This window comes from Lissotriton helveticus, chromosome 5_1, assembly GCF_964261635.1.
Source record: "Lissotriton helveticus chromosome 5_1, aLisHel1.1, whole genome shotgun sequence".
NCBI lineage: Eukaryota > Metazoa > Chordata > Amphibia > Caudata > Salamandridae > Lissotriton > Lissotriton helveticus.
This window is the reverse complement of record NC_136065.1, coordinates 2,113,220,769-2,113,238,844: the sequence shown is the minus strand read 5'-3', so window position 1 is coordinate 2,113,238,844 and position 18,076 is coordinate 2,113,220,769. Positions and strand designations below refer to the sequence as shown.

The window sequence follows — 18,076 nt, the reverse complement described above, 5'->3', positions numbered from 1 at the left end:
GCCACAGAGGGAGCTCTCCAGGGTGCTGATCAGAGAAGGTGCTGAGCTGCAAAGGAGCTTTGCAGAGTGCTGAGCAGCAGAAGGAGCTCTCTAGGGTGCAAAGCCACGGAAGGAGCTTTCCAGGGTGCTGACCAGAGAGGGAGCTCTACGGGTGCTGACCAGAAATGGTTCTGAGCTGCAGAAGGAACTCCCAGTGAGCTAAGTCACAGAAGGAGCTCTCCTGGGTGCTGAGCCACAGAAGGAGCTTTCCGGGATACTGAGGCACTAAGGGAGCTCACAGCGGTACTGAGCCACACGAGGCTCTGATATCCGGTGCAGTCCAGGCCTTGGGCCTCACGAGGAACGGGGTGCCGTGCAACAGGAGGTGTTGAGCCACAAAGGGCGCTGAGCCGGAGGAGACGCAGAAAGAAGCCAGAACCCCGGCCCCCGTCTGACCACTAGTCTAGGCCGGCTCTAGCGCACTGGCCACCTCTGATCCACCGGCATGGGCCCACTTTCCACGCGCACGACGCCCTAAATTCCCCTCAGGAAGCTTGCACCGCCCGCTGGAGCTAAACTCATCTCAAGTTTACATAAGTTCGACCCCTGACCCGGTTCTGATCTGCTTTTTACTGCTGTGACAAAAGCCATCTAGAAAAGCCCGGTCACCTCTGCAAGCGATTCTGGCACGCATCTGATCTCAGGGACAGCCTGGGGGCGCCTCTCGACACCCGGATCTGACCCCTGGGCCTGTTCTAGCCGGGCGGGAGTTGCACCTTGTCATTCCAACCTAGATCGGCTAATTCTAACGCATTTCGCGTGGTTCTAACGCCTGGACAAGATCTAGCCCTGTTCGCGTGGCTCTGACTTCTGGAGAAGTTCTGGCCCCTGGACGTGTTCCAGCTCAGCTCGCTTCTTGCTGTCTGGACCGGTCCTGCATCACCTCGTCCAAGTTGCCTCTCTGTGGCATCACCGGCTCCAGGAAGGCGCCCAGGCCTCGCCCCTGCTCGGGTCAGGCCCCAGGGGTTGACTCTGCGCCCCCAGCCCAGAGTCCTGACAGCAGAGCCACCCAAAGGGCTGTAAGGACACCTCCCTCTTGTACCCTGAGGACGCCTCGGACCCCAACACACCGTCTCCCTTGGTCCTGGAGTGACTGGGCCTGCAGCTTCGAAGCGGGAAGAGGCGCCCTGTGCCATGAAGGACACCGGCACGGATTCTTAGCCCTGCCACACACACCGCGCCCTACAAGGACTCGTGGGCCCAATGACCCCTGCCCTGACACGCCAGCAGCATGGAAGGGGCCACCGGCTTTGGCATTGACTCTATCCTGTCCCACAGGCCCGGGAGCCCGGCTGGGGGCAAGGGGGACACCCTGATGGGGGAGTGCAGGTCCCCCCTGGAGCTGAGCCCCGACTCAGAAGGAAGCAGCGGCTGTTCGCCCTCCTCCTCCCCGGGACGGGAGTGCATGGAGGCGGGGGGACCCCGGCACGGCAGCGCCCTGGGCATGGACTGTACTCGGGCCCCCGGAGGGGCCCCCCTGTCTGCCCCCTCTCAGTCCAGGACAATCACCACCTCATCCTTCCTTATCAGAGACATTCTGGCAGACTGCAAGCCCCTGGCTGCCTGCGCCCCCTACTCCAGCAACGGGCAGCCCGCCCAGGAGCCGGGCCGGTGCAGCCTGGTCAGCAGGGGGGGTGAGGACTTCAGGGAGAAGCTGGAGAGAGGGGGGAGCAACGCCTCGTCCGACTCCGAGTATAGAGGTGAGGAGGGCAGAGCTGGAGGCTGGGGGGCGAGGGGGCGAGGGGGCGAGGGGTCCCCATCCTACCCGGAGTGAAGGGGTTACAGACTCTGACCATGTCCACTCCTTTCTTTTCCCTTGTCCACTCCTCTTCCCACCCCCTCTCAATCCCTTCATTCTCTCACTCCCCCTCTCTTCACCCCCCTCTCTCTCCTAACTTTTAATATTCATTTTTCCACTTAATTTTTATCTCTCTGTTTCTTTGCCCCCTTAGCCCTGTTGAATGCATTATCATACTGTAACTCTTTTTCGCTTAATTGTTAATTTTATCTCATTATGTTCACCATCTTCGTAAAGCGCTCTGATACTCTTGGGTCCAGTAGCGCTATATAAAACCTGTGAAATAAATAAATAAATAAATAAATAAATAAATAAATAAATAAATAAATAAATAAATAAAGGAAGGTGGAACTCCTTGTCCTACTCGGAGTAGAGAGGTGAAGAGGTACAGGGGGTGGACCGAGAGTACGGTGGAGGGCAGCGCCTTGTCCTACATAGAGTACGTAAGTGAGGTAGGTACAGAAGCGAGGAGGTCTGGGCGCGTCCTACTCTAAGTTCAGGGGTTGGAGGGCGGGTGGGTCTCCTTGCCTTAAGAGTACCGAGGTGAAGGGGTACGGAGGTGGACTCTTCGTCATATTACAGCACTCAGGTGAGATGAGAGGTGGGGGAATGGGCTCCTTAGGGGTACACAGAGTTACTCGGGTGCAGCGGTGAGGGGAGTGAAGTGTCCGTGTTGTAGCCAGGGGGGAATAATTCTGCACAACTTTACGTCCGGTATGAGAAGGAAGCAATTAAGTAAAATAATGACATTAACACTAGTGTCTCAATTAGTAAAGATTCCACTATTAACAACCCTACTACTGGCGTAATTATTAACAATAATATAGCGCTCATCACAAACTGAACGGCCTCTTGGCGCCTGCATACCTGATTTCTGTTTTACCCAAGTCCCGTGGTCGTACGAGTCGGGTCTTTAAACTGCGCGTAATGTCCACAAACATTAGCTACTTGCAGTCAAAGTCCCGCTGGGTTCATGCGGCTGAACTGGGGCCCGTAAAGTCCCGGCTCCTCTGCCTTGAGAGAACAACGCGTTGTGATCCTCGCACGGAGACGCCAGTGTATTTTTTTTTAATACAACAGGGTTCCTTTTAAGTTAGCCGCATGGATTCCAAAGCGGAGAAGGGGTGCCAGCGGCTAGAGGCTCCGTTCTTTGCAAAAGCGCTTTAATAGCGCGCACAGCCCGAAATACAAAACACAACTCTGAAAAATGCACAAGCAACAGTACAAAAAACATATATAAAGTTGTTTAATCTGTAAAACAATCTGAGGTTTGCTTTCTGACGCTAGCAGGCCCTCACACAGAAGCAGAGGGGCCGTGGAGCAGTTGGCATCTCGGCGCTGTCCCTGTCCGGAATATTTACTATCTGTTGGCTGTAATAGAGGGTTTAAGTGACCACATCCAGCCACCTCGTAAACTAATAAAGGAATGCAGGAAAATTCTAGTTAGTAAGAGCCCCCTGCAGCTGCGGGCCATGAGGTCGCGTGCTCTGTGGGGTGAGTCGTGCATTAAAGCCATGCACGTGCACAGGTCTAAATATACAGGTTCTGAACATTAAAATATAGCGCGCGAGGCGAGGTCTCTGCAGCCTGCAGCTGCGGCGGTGTGCGCTGTATAACTTGAATTACTTCCAGCGGTTTCCGAGGCGGCGGCACGGTGATGTATGGCCGGGACTCTCAGACCTACATAAGACGTCTCAGGGCGAGCGCCTATTCCCTGAATGTAGTCAAAGGTGAGCTATTTATAAACCCGGAAGACGCCTCGGGATTGGTCGGCTGGAAGCAGCCCCGAGTTCTGCTTTTGAGTGTACCTTGCAGTGAATAATGGTATTTTTAAAAATTAAAGCGACCCATAAAACCCGGACAATGCCGGCGGCTCGGGTGACGCTCCTAAGACACTGTTTCATCGACGATCTTTTTTTCTGCCTAAGAACAAAGTAGGCGTCGGACAGAGACACCTCCCGACGCCCCGGCCCCCCTCCCGGACTTTTGTTTAGGATTCATCCCGGCTCGGCCTCTTATTCCAACTCACAGCAGCTAAAGGAAGAGGGGAAAAGAATAATTAATGGCCTTATAAATTATCCAAGAGCTGCTCTTTCCGACAAGGGCGGACAAAGTGTTTTCAGGAGGTACTTCTCTTCCAGGCGCTCGGGCGTCGATGGGACATTAAAATCTACCCTGCGCTCGAGACCAGGGGATAATACACCCCAAGATCCAGACATGATTCACGGCTCCCCCTCTCCTGCTCTACCCAAATAACTAAATAACATATCCACTACTCAAATTACTTCATATTTGTACTATACTAATTTTCAACATTAATCCTTTATGGGGTCCGGAGTGGCGTGCTATTCGCCAGAAAAGCGCTTCAACACCCTGCCATCAGGGGTAACAAGCGCTATATGAATTCAAACCTTTCTTCCCCTTTTATCCATCCGCTATCCTTCTCACTCCAAATAACTGACTAATATCCACCACTGAGATTACTTTCATATTTCACTGTAATAATTCACCACTACTCCTTTATGGGCTTCCGGAGTAGCGTGCTTCTACACCCCATCAGGGGTAACAAGCGCTATATAAATACAAACCTTTTTCCTCCTCTATCCTTCTGCTATCATTCCAAATCCAAATAACTGACTAACCTATCCACCACTTAAAATGTACTTGCATGTTTCACTATACTAATTCAACACTAATCCTCTCCGGGTCCCGGAGTAGCGTGCTACCCGCCGAAAAAGCGCTTTAACGCCTCGTCAGGGGTAGTAAGCGCTATATAAATGCAATTACAACACAATACAATGTACTAAATGCGGCTTCTTCGTTCAATTTCTTAAATACTGAATATGGCACAACCGTGGCTCATCCTCCGATGAACATGATTATTTATTCATTTATAAAGTTTTATATAGCGCAAACTTGATCCCGAAGGATATCAGAGCGCTTTATGCTCTTTGTTTTACACTGGAAGCTTCTCAAAGGTGAAGTCTGTGACCTGGTGAGGGTCATCATGGCTGTGAGAGGTGAAGAGGTCATTTAATAGGAGCCCGTCAGTTCTTGTGGTTTTACACGTCTTTACACATTTACAATTGCAAACACTGGGGGAGAGAAAGGCAGTTCGCAGAATCACGGGTTTGTTGTCCTTTGTAGAAGCCGGGAGTAAGAACAGCTACTCGAGTCTGAAAGTTAGAACCCCCGCCCGCCCTGCTGTGCTTTAACACCCCTCACCCCCGTTCTGACACATCACCGCTGATGTTTCTGCGGTCACCATGTGTGAAATTATGCACAGTAAAGACTGCATCATCTGTGGGTGCAATTGAGATTTTGTTTTTACGGGAAATCCCCACAGCACCTGGTGAGAAAAAGTTGAGCTGAACACAAATATATATATATATGTGTGTGTATAGATAGATAGATAGATAGATAGATAGATAGATTGATTGTACTTTCAGACTTTGTGCATTATGCAAAAAAAAGTACGGAACTCTGGCTAGTTTCCAGGCTTCAAGCGGAGCGCAGCTCTGTAAAATAGAACACTGTAGAACATTACCAAAAAAATAAATATGATCAGCCCTCAATCGAAAACCTGGAAAGTACCCAGGGCTCCCTACTTCTTTTCTGCATAATTTATCCACACTCTAAGCAGGATTTCGGTTCCCAGTCCGGCCCTGACTCTAAGCCTGAAAGGACATTGTGTTATTGTGTGTGTGTGTGTGTGTGTGTGTGTGTGTGTGAGTGTGAGTGTATATATATATATATATATATATATATGTTATTATTGATATATGTATATATATGTGTGTGTATATATACACACATAAGTGGTTATATATGTGTGTGTATATATATATATATTTATATGTTGTTATTGATATATATGTAAATATATGTGTGTGTATATATATGTTATTATTGATATATATGTATTTATGTGTGTGTATATATACACACACATAAGTAGTTATATATGTGTGTATATATATTTATATGTTGTTGATATATATGTATATGTGTGTGTATATATATATATATATATATATATATACACGTATAAGTGGTTATATATGTGTATATATATATATATATATATATATCAACTTATATGTGTATAACTATATACATATATATATACACACACACACACACACACACAAAATATCCTACCCACCCAGGAAAAGCAAATGACGAAAAGTTACAACGTGACAGAACCTTTCCTTGAACAAATTACGGCTGGGCGTATTCCGTTATTACATATATTTGAGATTTACTTAAATTCGTGGTCATAGCGCTGTATGCCTCTGTAAGCCGGAGGGCTCGGTCCTGTCCCGTGCGTGTTACAGAAATCCACGTACGACATCTTTAACTTTTCCACATTTTTTCGCTGGTATAAAAGCGCCTCCGGGCGAGGACGGACGGGAAACCCGGGGCTAAAACCATAATTACAAGGAGGAGTAAAGTTAGAGGTGTTTCAATGAGAAATAAGACGGCACTACAGAGTGCGCACACACGCACATACGCACAGGCTTCAGGGCGCTATATATGAAGATAAAGACAGCAGCAAACTTTAGAGTTATGCGGCTCGAAGGTCTCCGGGCCCTCGAGTATTATGTAAAAAGAAAAACGAAATAAAAAGTGTAGAAAAGCCCGTCCCAGCCACACTCGCTTTATATTTGTTCCAATTATAATTTCGAAAATTATAGGCAATAATCACAAGTACACATAATAATATTGATAATCATTTGGGTTGGGAACAGGATTCTTTACTGTCCTTTGCTCTTTTATTAAGCTTTTTGATTTTATTTTTACGGTATTGCTTATTTGTATTGTTTTGATTCGCCTATACACATTTATTGTAAAGCGCTCTGATACCTACCCATAAGGGTCTTGTTCGCGCTATATAAAACTTTCAAATAAATAAAGAAAGAAATGATCTTTTCTAATCCGGATATGACTGCAGCGATGGAACTTAGAAAATCTGTTCCTGGACAGCAAAGTTTCGGATGAAAAAGTGTCAGCAGGAAAACCTGAGACACAACGCGAGGTTAACACTGAGCAGCGCACCGGGCACCGCGGGAGGCGCCGCGGGGCATAGCGCCTGGAAGACACCTTCTATGTAAGGCGCCTTCCTTGTAATAATAACCCTTTCCGATGGGGAGTCTGAGTGGCCTTGCGAGATGTTATCAGAAACGGGTTCGTTTTTAAAGGAGAACAAAAAAGACATGGACGACAATTTTTACCGGGCAGGGGGAGCAAGGGGCTTTAAACATATGCTGCGCCCGGACACCCCGGGTCCCTCCCTCTGGGACCCCGGGGGTGCCTCGGGGTGACTCCCGGCGCCTCTGCACCTTCACAGGTGAGCGTGTCCAAAGAAGGGGGTTACACGGAACATGCACAGGCCTCGGGGAGAAGAGCTTTACTTGGGGGGGGGGGGGGGGAGTGTGTGTGTGTGCCAGGGGGCCGGGGGTGCATGGATGAGCTCCCGAAGGGCCGCTGGCTCGGGGTGTTTTGGGGTCGGATGGCAGATGTCTACACTCACATTCAGTCAATATGAACTTCCACAATCTCCATTAAACCCGCTTCAACGGAGCGCTCTTAAATCTTGGATCCGGGCGTTAAGCCCCTGCAACCGCCCGCTCCGCTCTGCGATAATAACCTTATTAAACTCCGCTCAAGTGTGCCCAGACACGAAGAACAGGGATAATCCGCTTTAAAAGCGCTCTGCTCCTCTAAGCGCTATATGGATCTTGTGTTTGGGAAAGAGAAAGTCCCCCCTCGAGCGCCTGGTGAGAGCGTGAAATCAAAGCAGACAGATTGGGGTGGGGGGGCGATGGGTAGGGGGTGATGAGATCTGAGCAGAGGGGATGAGGGGGGGGGGGCTGCTGGGCGGGGGGGGGGGCTGGTCTCTAACTGGGCCGTAATTCTCTGGGCTTGAAGCTGGAGTGAGTTCCCCGGTGGCTCAATTAAGCGGATTATTGTCCCCCAAAGAGAGAAAGCAGCCCCAAAAAAAGACAGTCGCCCCCACCCTTCTCACGCCAGAGTTTGCCTGGGCTCGGCTGAATCCGCCATAAACCGCTATAAAACCCCTCCGGAGCCCAGGGCCTGCGGCTCCCGGGCTGAGTGACCGCTCTATAGTCAGGAATGTGGTGTGCACAGAGTGCGTGACACAACTGTGCACAAGACAGACAGGCACACACACACAGTGTCACACACACTGACCCTATACACAGACGCGCACACCGACCACAGACACACGTACACCGACACAAAGTAACCCCTTTCTATTCAGGAGACAGACACATAACCGCACGTCACACATTGTTATATACTCCGACACATATACAGAGACGCGCACACAGACACACACACACTGAAACAGACACCGCTTTCTATTCAGGAATGTGGTGTGCAAAGAGTGCGTGACACAACTGTGCACAAAAGACAGACACACACACAGTGTCACACACACTGACCCTATACACAGACGCGCACACCGACCATAGACACACATACACCGACACACATTAACCCCTTTATATTCAGCAGTGTGGTGTACAAAGAGTGCGTGACACAACTCTGCACGACGGACAGACAGACACACAAACGCACCTCACACATTGTTATCCACACCGACAAATATACAGAGACGCGCACACAGACACACACACACTGAAACAGAGACACCGCTTTCTATTCAGGAGTGTGGTGTACAAAGAGTGGGAGATACAACAGTGCACACAAAGAGACAGGCACACACCGACACTACACAAACACGCGCGCACTGACACTCGGACACATACACACCCAGAAAAACGAACCGCTTTATATTCAGGAGTGTGCGTTACAAAGGTGTGTGACACAACAATGCACGCACAGACGCAAGCACACACCAACACGTGTACGCGCGCACACAGACCCGCATTCATACACCACACAGAGACACATATACCGACATAGCAGGGGCACGCGCAGACACACATATACACACAGGCAGCCTCCTGCTCACACGCACATAGACACACACAGCACACCTGCAGACACACAGGCGAGCACACACATAGAAGACACAGACGCGAACACACGTAGACACGCACAGACGCGCGTGTGCACGCACAAACATACAGACACACGAATAAAGACTCAGAGAGACTCACGCAGGCATGCACACATATACGGACACAGACACACATGCACACACAACACAGAGACGCACACTTACGGATATTCAACTACAGGTACACACAGATACACAGACACACAACCGCGCGCACACACAGACACTCACATACAGACAAAGCAGATACACAAAATCAACACAGAGACACAGAGCTACGCATACAAAAAGAGGCCCTCGCCTACACACAGATATACACACATACTCACATACAGATACACACAGCCTAAACCAGAGAGGTGTGATTCCTCCCTCCCCCATACACACCTATCCACACCCCTCTCCAGCTCGGTGCACATATCTCGTCACCCCACGGTGCACATTAGTGTCACCTTGTGTTTCTGGTGCCACGAGAGTGACCCCACGAGCCGGGGCTCTTCCGGGTCACCACAGCCCCGAGGCGGCGCCGCCGCAGTCGGGGTTTGTGGAACTCTGCGTTTATTAAAGATTACTAGCTGTAATTCACAGGCTGACACTATTCTTTTGAAATCAATTGTGTGTGCGGTAACACTCTCCACGCGTGCCTAGGCAGTGACTCACGCGTCTCTGTGCGTGACACACACGCACTGAAAGAGGCAGGAGTAGACGTATGTACCTCTGGTGCCCAGGGGGGTTCTTTGGGTTTTCAGCTGTCACATAAAAGGTGCCATCTGTGTACATGGGTGGCAGGACGTGTATACCGGACGGGTCACAGAAAGACTGTAGCGCTGCGACACCCGACGCATCGCATAAAGCAGCTGGGGTGACCGAGGAGGCATGCACTTTAGACAACGTGGCAGCGTGTGATGGACAGACAGACAGACACGAAGACGTGAGAGCCTCATTTACGAACCCTCGCATCTGGTGCCACAAGAAGTACTTCCGGTAGTTGTACCCTCAGTGAGTTAGGGGCAGCCCGCCTCTCGGATTCAGTGAGTTCTCTGCTCCCTGCAGTGACCCCTGAGTATCCAAACCCAGGGACGCAATGGTTTAAAATGTTCCTTTTCCTTTGGTGAGACGCCGGAGCCTCGGTGCTCCACTTTGGGCTCAGCGCCAAGAGGCCACTTTGGTACTGAACGAGGCACTCCTGTTAATAATGACACCTGGCCCACGCGGACTCGGAGTCGCGGGCCCCACTGCGGGTGAATTCTAACGCGCCCACGCGTGCACGCGGACTGTCACCCGGCTCACTTTTTTTGGTTTCTTCTTTGGTTTCATTTCTTAGATTACAGATGTCACTTGTGATTCCGTTCTTCCGTCTAGCCGTCTCAATCTGTTTTTGTCGTCTTTTTTGTTCACTTATTTTTTTTCCTTAATATTTTATTACTGCTGTTCTATATTGATTTGTACCCGTCTACTCTTCCCTTTCCGTGTTTTATCATTATTTCAGTCAGTCTTTTTATCTTTCTGCTCCACTGTCTCCCTTCTCTTGTTCTTCCCCAGTTTACTTTCACTTTCGTTGTTTAATACGTATTTCTTTCAGATCGTATTTCCTTTCTACGTTTAAAATAATTATAGCCGCCTCTCTTTATCGTTGTTTTTATAACTGTCTCCTTTGTATTTTACGCCGGAGTCCGACTTTTCCTTTTTGTGTCTTCTAAGTATTTCTCGGAGACTTATCTGTTTTCTCCGAGAAATACTTAGATTGTCTGATTTGATAATATTTGTTTTCTCGTTGTTCTTTCTCTTTCCCGTTATGATCTTTATTTTGTATTCCCCCCTCTCTTTACATTCCCCCTTTTCCTGCTTTCGTTTTCTTCTCTTCGTGTTTATTTCCTTTTATACTACCTTCTCATATCTCTTGGTGTTTTTTCACCTTTCTTTTCCTTGTTCCGCTCTCTTCCACCCTCCGCTTTCTCGCTTTATCTCTTCCTTTCTCTATCGTGCTTCTACTTTTCGATTTTCTTCATTTATTTTCCGAGTGTCTCACAATTATTTTTCGTGCTTACTTTCTTCTAATTTTTTTTCTTCATGTATTTTCCCAGTTTCTCACTATTTTTTTCGTGTTTATTCCCTTGTATTTTCCTTCTATTTCTTTCGGCCTTTTCACTCTTTTCATCTTTTTTACACTTCGCTCTCGTTTTCCCTTTTTACTCATTTCCCTATTTCTTTTGGGTTCTCCTACAGTCTTTGTTTTTAATTTTATCCCTACATTATTTTTTTCTAGTTTTTCTTTCCCTTTCCTTTGTTTTATTTTCCTTTTATCGGTTTTTGCCTCTATCCCAGCTCCCCTGCCCTCTCCCCAGCCCCTCGGACCCGCTCTGACCTGCCGCCCCTTGTCTTTGCAGTGAAGGAGGAGGGGGACCGCGAGATCTCCAGCTCCAGGGACAGCCCCCCGGCGCGGCTGAAGAAGCCCCGCAAGGCCCGCACCGCCTTCACCGACCACCAGCTGGCGCAGCTGGAGCGCAGCTTCGAGCGGCAGAAGTACCTGAGCGTGCAGGACCGGATGGAGCTGGCGGCCTCCCTCAACCTGACGGACACACAGGTGAAGACCTGGTACCAGAACCGCAGGTGAGACATAGAACCGCAGCCTAGAACCACAGGGAGGGGGAGGGGTTAAACAGGACCGGATGGAGCTGGCGGCCTCCCTCAACCTGACGGACACACAGGTCAAGACCTGGTACCAGAACCGCAGGTGAGACCTAGAACCGCAGCCTAGAACCACGGGGAGGGGGGGGAGGGGTGAAACAGGACAGAGTGGAGCTAGCTGCATCCCTCAACCTGACGGACACACAGGTCAAGACCTGGTACCAGAACCGCAGGTGAGACCTAGAACCGTGGTCTAGAACCACGGGGAGGTGGAAGAGGGGTGAAACCGGACAGGCTGGCCTAGGAGCATCTCTCAGCCTGATGGGTATGTAGCCCAAGACCACAGGTGAGATCTAGAACCACAAACACACAGCCTAGAACCACGAGGGACGGGGGGGGGGCGACAGGAGTGAAACAGGAGAGGATTGAGAACGTCGCACCCCTCAACCTGACGAACACACAGTTCAAGACCCGGTACCACAACTACAGATGAGATCTAGAACCGCAGCCTAGAACCACAGGGAGGGAGCATGAGTGAAACAGGACAGGATGGCCTAGAAGCATTGCTCAGCCTAATGGACACATAGATCAAGCCCAGGTGCCAGAACCACAGGTGAGACCTAGAACCACAGCCTAGAACCACGGGGGAGAGGGGGTGAGGGGCGACAGGAGTGAAACAGGACAGAATTGAGAAAGTCGCACCCATTGACCTGACGGACGCACAGATCAAGACCTGATACCAGAACCGCCGGTGAGACCTAGAACCACAGCCTAGAACCGCAGGGAGGGGCAGGGGTGAAACAGGACAGGATTAAGAAAGTTGCACCCTTAACCTGAGGGACGCACATATCAAGACCTGGTAGCAGAAACAAAGGTGAGATCTAGAACCGCAGCCTAGAACCACAGGGAGGGGGGAAGAAGGGAGAAACAGGACAGGATGGCCCTATGGGGCATCTGTCAGCCGGATGGATATACAGGTCAAGACCTGGTACCAGAACCGCAGGTGAGACCTAGAACCGTAGCCTAGAACCACAGGGAGGGAGGAAGAGGGGTGAAACAGGACAGGCTGGCCTAGGAGCACCTCTCAGCCTCACGGAGACATAGATAAAAACCTGGTACGAGAACTGCAGGTGAGATCTAGAACCGCAGCCTAGAACCACAGGGAAAGGGCAGGGGTGAAACATGGCAAGATTGAGAAAGTTGCACCCTTAACCTGACAGACGCACAGATCAAGACCTGGTACCAGAACCGCAGATGAGACCTAGAACCCCACCCAGGCTTAGTAGTAACATGACCAGGGAGAGATGGCGGCATCTTTCGACCTCTGTTACACCAAGTGCAGCGCCACTAGTGCGGCGCTACTTGAGACCTAGAACAGTAGGAACAAACTCGAGTCAAGATCTCAGAACTGCAGCCCAGAGCAGGAACGGGGAGCTGAGGGCCAGAAGGTAAGTGGACACGATGAGCTGGTGGGAGCCCAACGGGCAGGCGCTGTGCCACGAGCTGGTATCAGTGCTGCGGGAGAGGCCAAGCGCTACAGCCCAGTGCCAGAGCCAAATATAAATCATAAAGAGTGACGGGGGAGCCAGAGGGAGTGAGGCTGAGTCCAGAACCTCGAACCTGGCACGCCCTGCTCGTGACCTGAGTCCAGAACTAAAGCTGCACCTAAAGGGGCACTCAACCCAAAACACAGAAGAAGAGACTAGAACACAGTGACTGCATCCCAAAAACCAGACCAGAGTCTAGAACCAGAGTCTGGAACCAGAGTGTAGAAGAGTGAGTGTGCAACAACCCGTCCTACAACGGCACACAACCCAAAACACAGAACAAGAGACTAGAAGACAGTGACTCCATCCCAGAAACCAGAACCAAAGTCTAGAACCAGAGTCTGGAACCAGAGTCTAGAAGAGTGAGTGTGCAACAACCCACCCTACGAAGGCACACAACCCAAAACACAGAACAAGAGACTAGAAGACAGTGACTCCATCCCAGTAACCAGAACCAGAGTCTGGAACCAGAGTCTGAAACCAGAGTCTAGAAGAGTTAGTGTGCAACAACCCGTCCTAGCAGGGCACACAACCCAGAACAAGAGACTAGAACACAGTAAGTCCACCCCAGAAACCAGACCAGAGTCTAGAACCAGAGTCTGGAACCAGAGTCTGGAACCAGAGTCTGGAACCAGAGTGTAGAAGAGTGAGTGTGCAACAACCTGTCCTACCAGGGCACAAAACCCAAAACACAGAAGAAGAGACTAGAACACAGTGACTCTATCCCAGGAAACCAGACCAGAGTCTAGAACCAGAGTTTGGAACCAGAGTCTAGAAGAGTTAGCGTGCAACAACCCGTCCCACCAGGGCCCGTAACACGGAGACCAGAGCAAGAGACTAGAACACAGTGACTCCATCCCAGAAACCAGACAGAGTTTGGAACCAGAGTCTAGAACCAGAGTCTAGAAGAGTTAGTGTGCAACAACCAGTCCTACCAAGGCACACAACCCAAAGCACAGAGACTAGAACACAGTGACTCCATCCCAGAAAGCAGACCAGAGTTTGGAACCAGAGTCTAGAACCAGAGTCTGGACCCAGAGTCTAGAAGAGTTAGTGTGCAACAACCCGTCCTAGCAGGGCACACAACCCAGAACAAGAGACTAGAACACAGTAAGTCCACCCCAGAAACCAGACCAGAGTCTAGAACCAGAGTCTGGAACCAGAGTCTGGAACCAGAGTGTAGAAGAATGAGTGTGCAACAACCTGTCCTACCAGGGCACAAAACCCAAAACACAGAAAAAGAGACTAGAACACAGTGACTCTATCCCAGGAAACCAGACCAGAGTCTAGAACCAGAGTTTGGAACCAGAGTCTAGAAGAGTTAGCGTGCAACAACCCGTCCCACCAGGGCCCGTAACACGGAGACCAGAGCAAGAGACTAGAACACAGTGACTCCATCCCAGAAACCAGACAGAGTTTGGAACCAGAGTCTAGAACCAGAGTCTAGAAGAATTAGTGTGCAACAACCAGTCCTACCAAGGCACACAACCCAAAGCACAGAGACTAGAATACAGTGACTCCATCCCAGAAACTAGAACCAGAGTCTAGAACTAGAGTCTGAAACCAGAGTCTAGAAGAGTTAGTGTGCAACAACCCGTCCTAGCAGGGCTCACAACCCAGAACAAGAGACTAGAACACAGTAAGTCCATCCCAGAAACCAGACCAGAGTCTAGAACAAGAGACTAGAACACAGTAAGTCCATCCCAGAAACCAGACCAGAGTCTAGAACCAGAGTCTGGAACCAGAGTCTGGAACCAGAGTGTAGAAGAGTGAGTGTGCAACAACCTGTCCTACCAGGGCACAAAACCCAAAACACAGAAGAAGAGACTAGAACACAGTGACTCTATCCCAGGAAACCAGACCAGAGTCTAGAACCAGAGTTTGGAACCAGAGTCTAGAAGAGTTAGCGTGCAACAACCCGTCCCACCAGGGCCCATAACACGGAGACCAGAGCAAGAGACTACAACACAGTGACTCCATCCCAGAAACCAGACAGAGTTTGGAACCAGAGTCTAGAACCAGAGTCTAGAAGAGTTAGTGTGCAACAACCAGTCCTACCAAGGCACACAACCCAAAGCACAGAGACTAGAATACAGTGACTCCATCCCAGAAACTAGAACCAGAGTCTAGAACTAGAGTCTGAAACCAGAGTCTAGAAGAGTTAGTGTGCAACAACCCGTCCTAGCAGGCCACACAACCCAGAACAAGTGACTAGAACACAGTAAGTCCATCCCAGAAACCAGACCAGAGTCTAGAACAAGAGACTAGAACACAGTAAGTCCATCCCAGAAACCAGACCAGAGTCTAGAACCAGAGTCTGGAACCAGAGTCTGGAACCAGAGTGTAGAAGAGTGAGTGTGCAACAACCTGTCCTACCAGGGCACAAAACTCAAAACACAGAAGAAGAGACTAGAACACAGTGACTCTATCCCAGGAAACCAGACCAGAGTCTAGAACCAGAGTTTGGAACCAGAGTCTAGAAGAGTTAGCGTGCAACAACCCGTCCCACCAGGGCCCGTAACACGGAGACCAGAGCAAGAGACTAGAACACAGTGACTCCATCCCAGAAACCAGACAGAGTTTGGAACCAGAGTCTAGAACCAGAGTCTAGAAGAGTTAGTGTGCAACAACCAGTCCTACCAAGGCACACAACCCAAAGCACAGAGACTAGAATACAGTGACTCCATCCCAGAAACTAGAACCATAGTCTAGAAGAGTTAGTGTGCAACAACACGTCCTAGCAGGGCACACAACCCAGAACAAGAGACTAGAACACAGTAAGTCCATCCCAGAAACCAGACCAGAGTCTAGAACCAGAGTCTGGAACCAGAGTCTGGAACCAGAGTGTAGAAGAGTGAGTGTGCAACAACCCGTCCTACCAGGGCACAAAACCCAAAACACAGAAGAAGAGACTAGAACACAGTGACTCTATACCAGGAAACCAGACCAGAGTCTAGAACCGGAGTTTGGAACCAGAGTCTAGAAGAGTCAGCGTGCAACAACCTATCCCACCAGGGCCCGCAACACGGAGACCAGAGCAAGAGACTAGAACACAGTGACTCCATCCCAGAAACCAGACCAGAGTTTGGAACCAGAGTCTAGAACCAGAGTCTAGAAGAGTTAGTGTGCAACAACCAGTCCTACCAAGGCACACAACCCAAAGCACAGAGACTAGAACACAGTGACTCCATCCCAGAAACTAGAACCAGAGTCTAGAACTAGAGTCTGGAACCAGAGTGTAGAAGAGTGAGTGTGCAACAACCCGTCCTACCAGGGCACACAACCCAAAACACAGACTAAGAGACTAGAACACAGTGACTCTATCCCAGAAACCAGACCATTGTCTAGAACCAGAGTCTAGAACCAGAGTCTGAAACCAGAGTCTAGAAGAGTTAGCGTGCAACAACCCATCCTACCAGGGCACGCAACCCAGAACAAGAGTCTAGAACACAGTGACTCCATCCCAGAAACCAGAAGCAGAGGAGTCTGGAACCAGAGTCCAGAACAGAGTGACCCTCTGCAGAGGCCGGAGCCTACAAACCAAGGCCATGAGAGCGGAACTCAGAGAGCAGAGTCCAGGGCATAGAGCAGACTCCCTGCCCACACGCAGGGGCCACAGACCGAGGGGTCAAGAACCAGAGCCCAGAGCTCAGGACGAGGAACCAGGAGACGGAGATCACGAGCCAGTGTTCAGGCAGAGCTGGTCAGAACCCTGCTCTGGCGCCAAAACCAGAACCTCGAAAGCAGAAGCCAGAACCAGACAAGAGAACACAGAGAACAGACCTAGAGGGCAGCCAGGAACCAGACACGCGTGTGGGAGGCACGGGCGAGAGAACCAGAGAGCTGCGTCCGGAACTAGAACCCGCGGCACGGAAGACAGAAAACAGACATGAGAATCTAGAAGAGGCAGAACCTAGAACACCAGAGCCAAGAGCCCAGAACCAGGATCCCAGACAGACCGACAGAAGCTGGACTCCGGGCTCAGAGCGAGAGACGAGACCCGAAGCTCTGGGTGGGGAGGGGGGAGGCCTTGGGGGGGGGGGGGGGGGGGAGAGAAATACCTACTTCTGACCAGCATGTCCAGAATTAAACTTTAGACCTAGATTCAGACCCAAAGGTCGGATCCAGAGCCTGGAACTCGATGAAACAGGTAGAAGATTCTGTAGGAAACAGACAAGGTGAAAGGTGGCGCCCCTTGCTGAAATCAGGTACCGGACTTAGACATGTGACCTGGTGATCGGAGGCCAGAGAGGGCTCAGGCGGAACGATGGGTGGAATGGGGGGGGGGGGCAAAGGAGAGGCTCTGGCGAGAAAGAGCGGAGTCCAGTGACTAGGAGAGAAGAACACAAAGAGAATGGGTGAGGGAGAAACATATGAAGGGGCGAGAGAGAGGAACAAGAGATACAAAGGCAGCGAGTGGGAAAGAAAAGAAAGAGAGGAAAAATAACAAGAGAAAGAGGAAGTCAGGAAGAGAAAGAGTCGAGAAAGAGAGAATGGAAAAACAAAAAGAGAACGGAAGAGAAAAAGAACAGGAGAAAGAGAGAGCCAGGGAGAGAAAGAAAAAGTCGGAAAGAGAATGAAAGAGAAAAAGAGAAATAAATATCCTGAGAGAGAAAGAGAAGAAAAGGAGAAAAAGAAAGAGAAAGGAAGAACGAGGAAGAGAAAACGTGAAAGAGAACGAAAGAGAGAGGCTGTGAGAGAAACCCAGAAAGAGAATGAAAGAGGAAGAGAGAGACTGGGAGAAATAGAGAAAAACAGACAAAAAAATGCAAGATAAAGAGAGAAAAAAGAGAGAGAACCTGTGAATGAAAGAGAAGAGAAAGATAAAGCCAGAAAGAGAAAGAAAGAGCCTGGGAAACAAGGAGAAGAGACGGAGAAAGAAATGCAAAAAGAACTTCAGAGAAAAAGAGAACGAGAAAGTCTGGGTGAGATGGAGAAAGCCAGGAGGGGGAACGAAAGAGAACAAGAGAAAGAGATGCCCTAACAGAAAAAGAAAGAGATGCCCTAACAGAAAAA

General features: G+C 49.9%; 1 protein-coding gene across 1 annotated transcript in view; it reads left to right on the top strand.

Moving 5' to 3' along the window:
• Positions 1-1,270: 1,270 nt before the first annotated feature.
• Positions 1,271-18,076, top strand: part of LOC144754021 (barH-like 1 homeobox protein) — a 35,036-nt gene continuing 18,230 nt past the window's right edge. Inside the window, exons 1-2 of the mRNA XM_078641535.1 lie at positions 1,271-1,739; positions 11,273-11,495. Coding sequence (XP_078497661.1) covers positions 1,271-1,739; positions 11,273-11,495 — 692 coding nt within the window. The remainder of the gene's footprint in view (positions 1,740-11,272; positions 11,496-18,076) is intronic.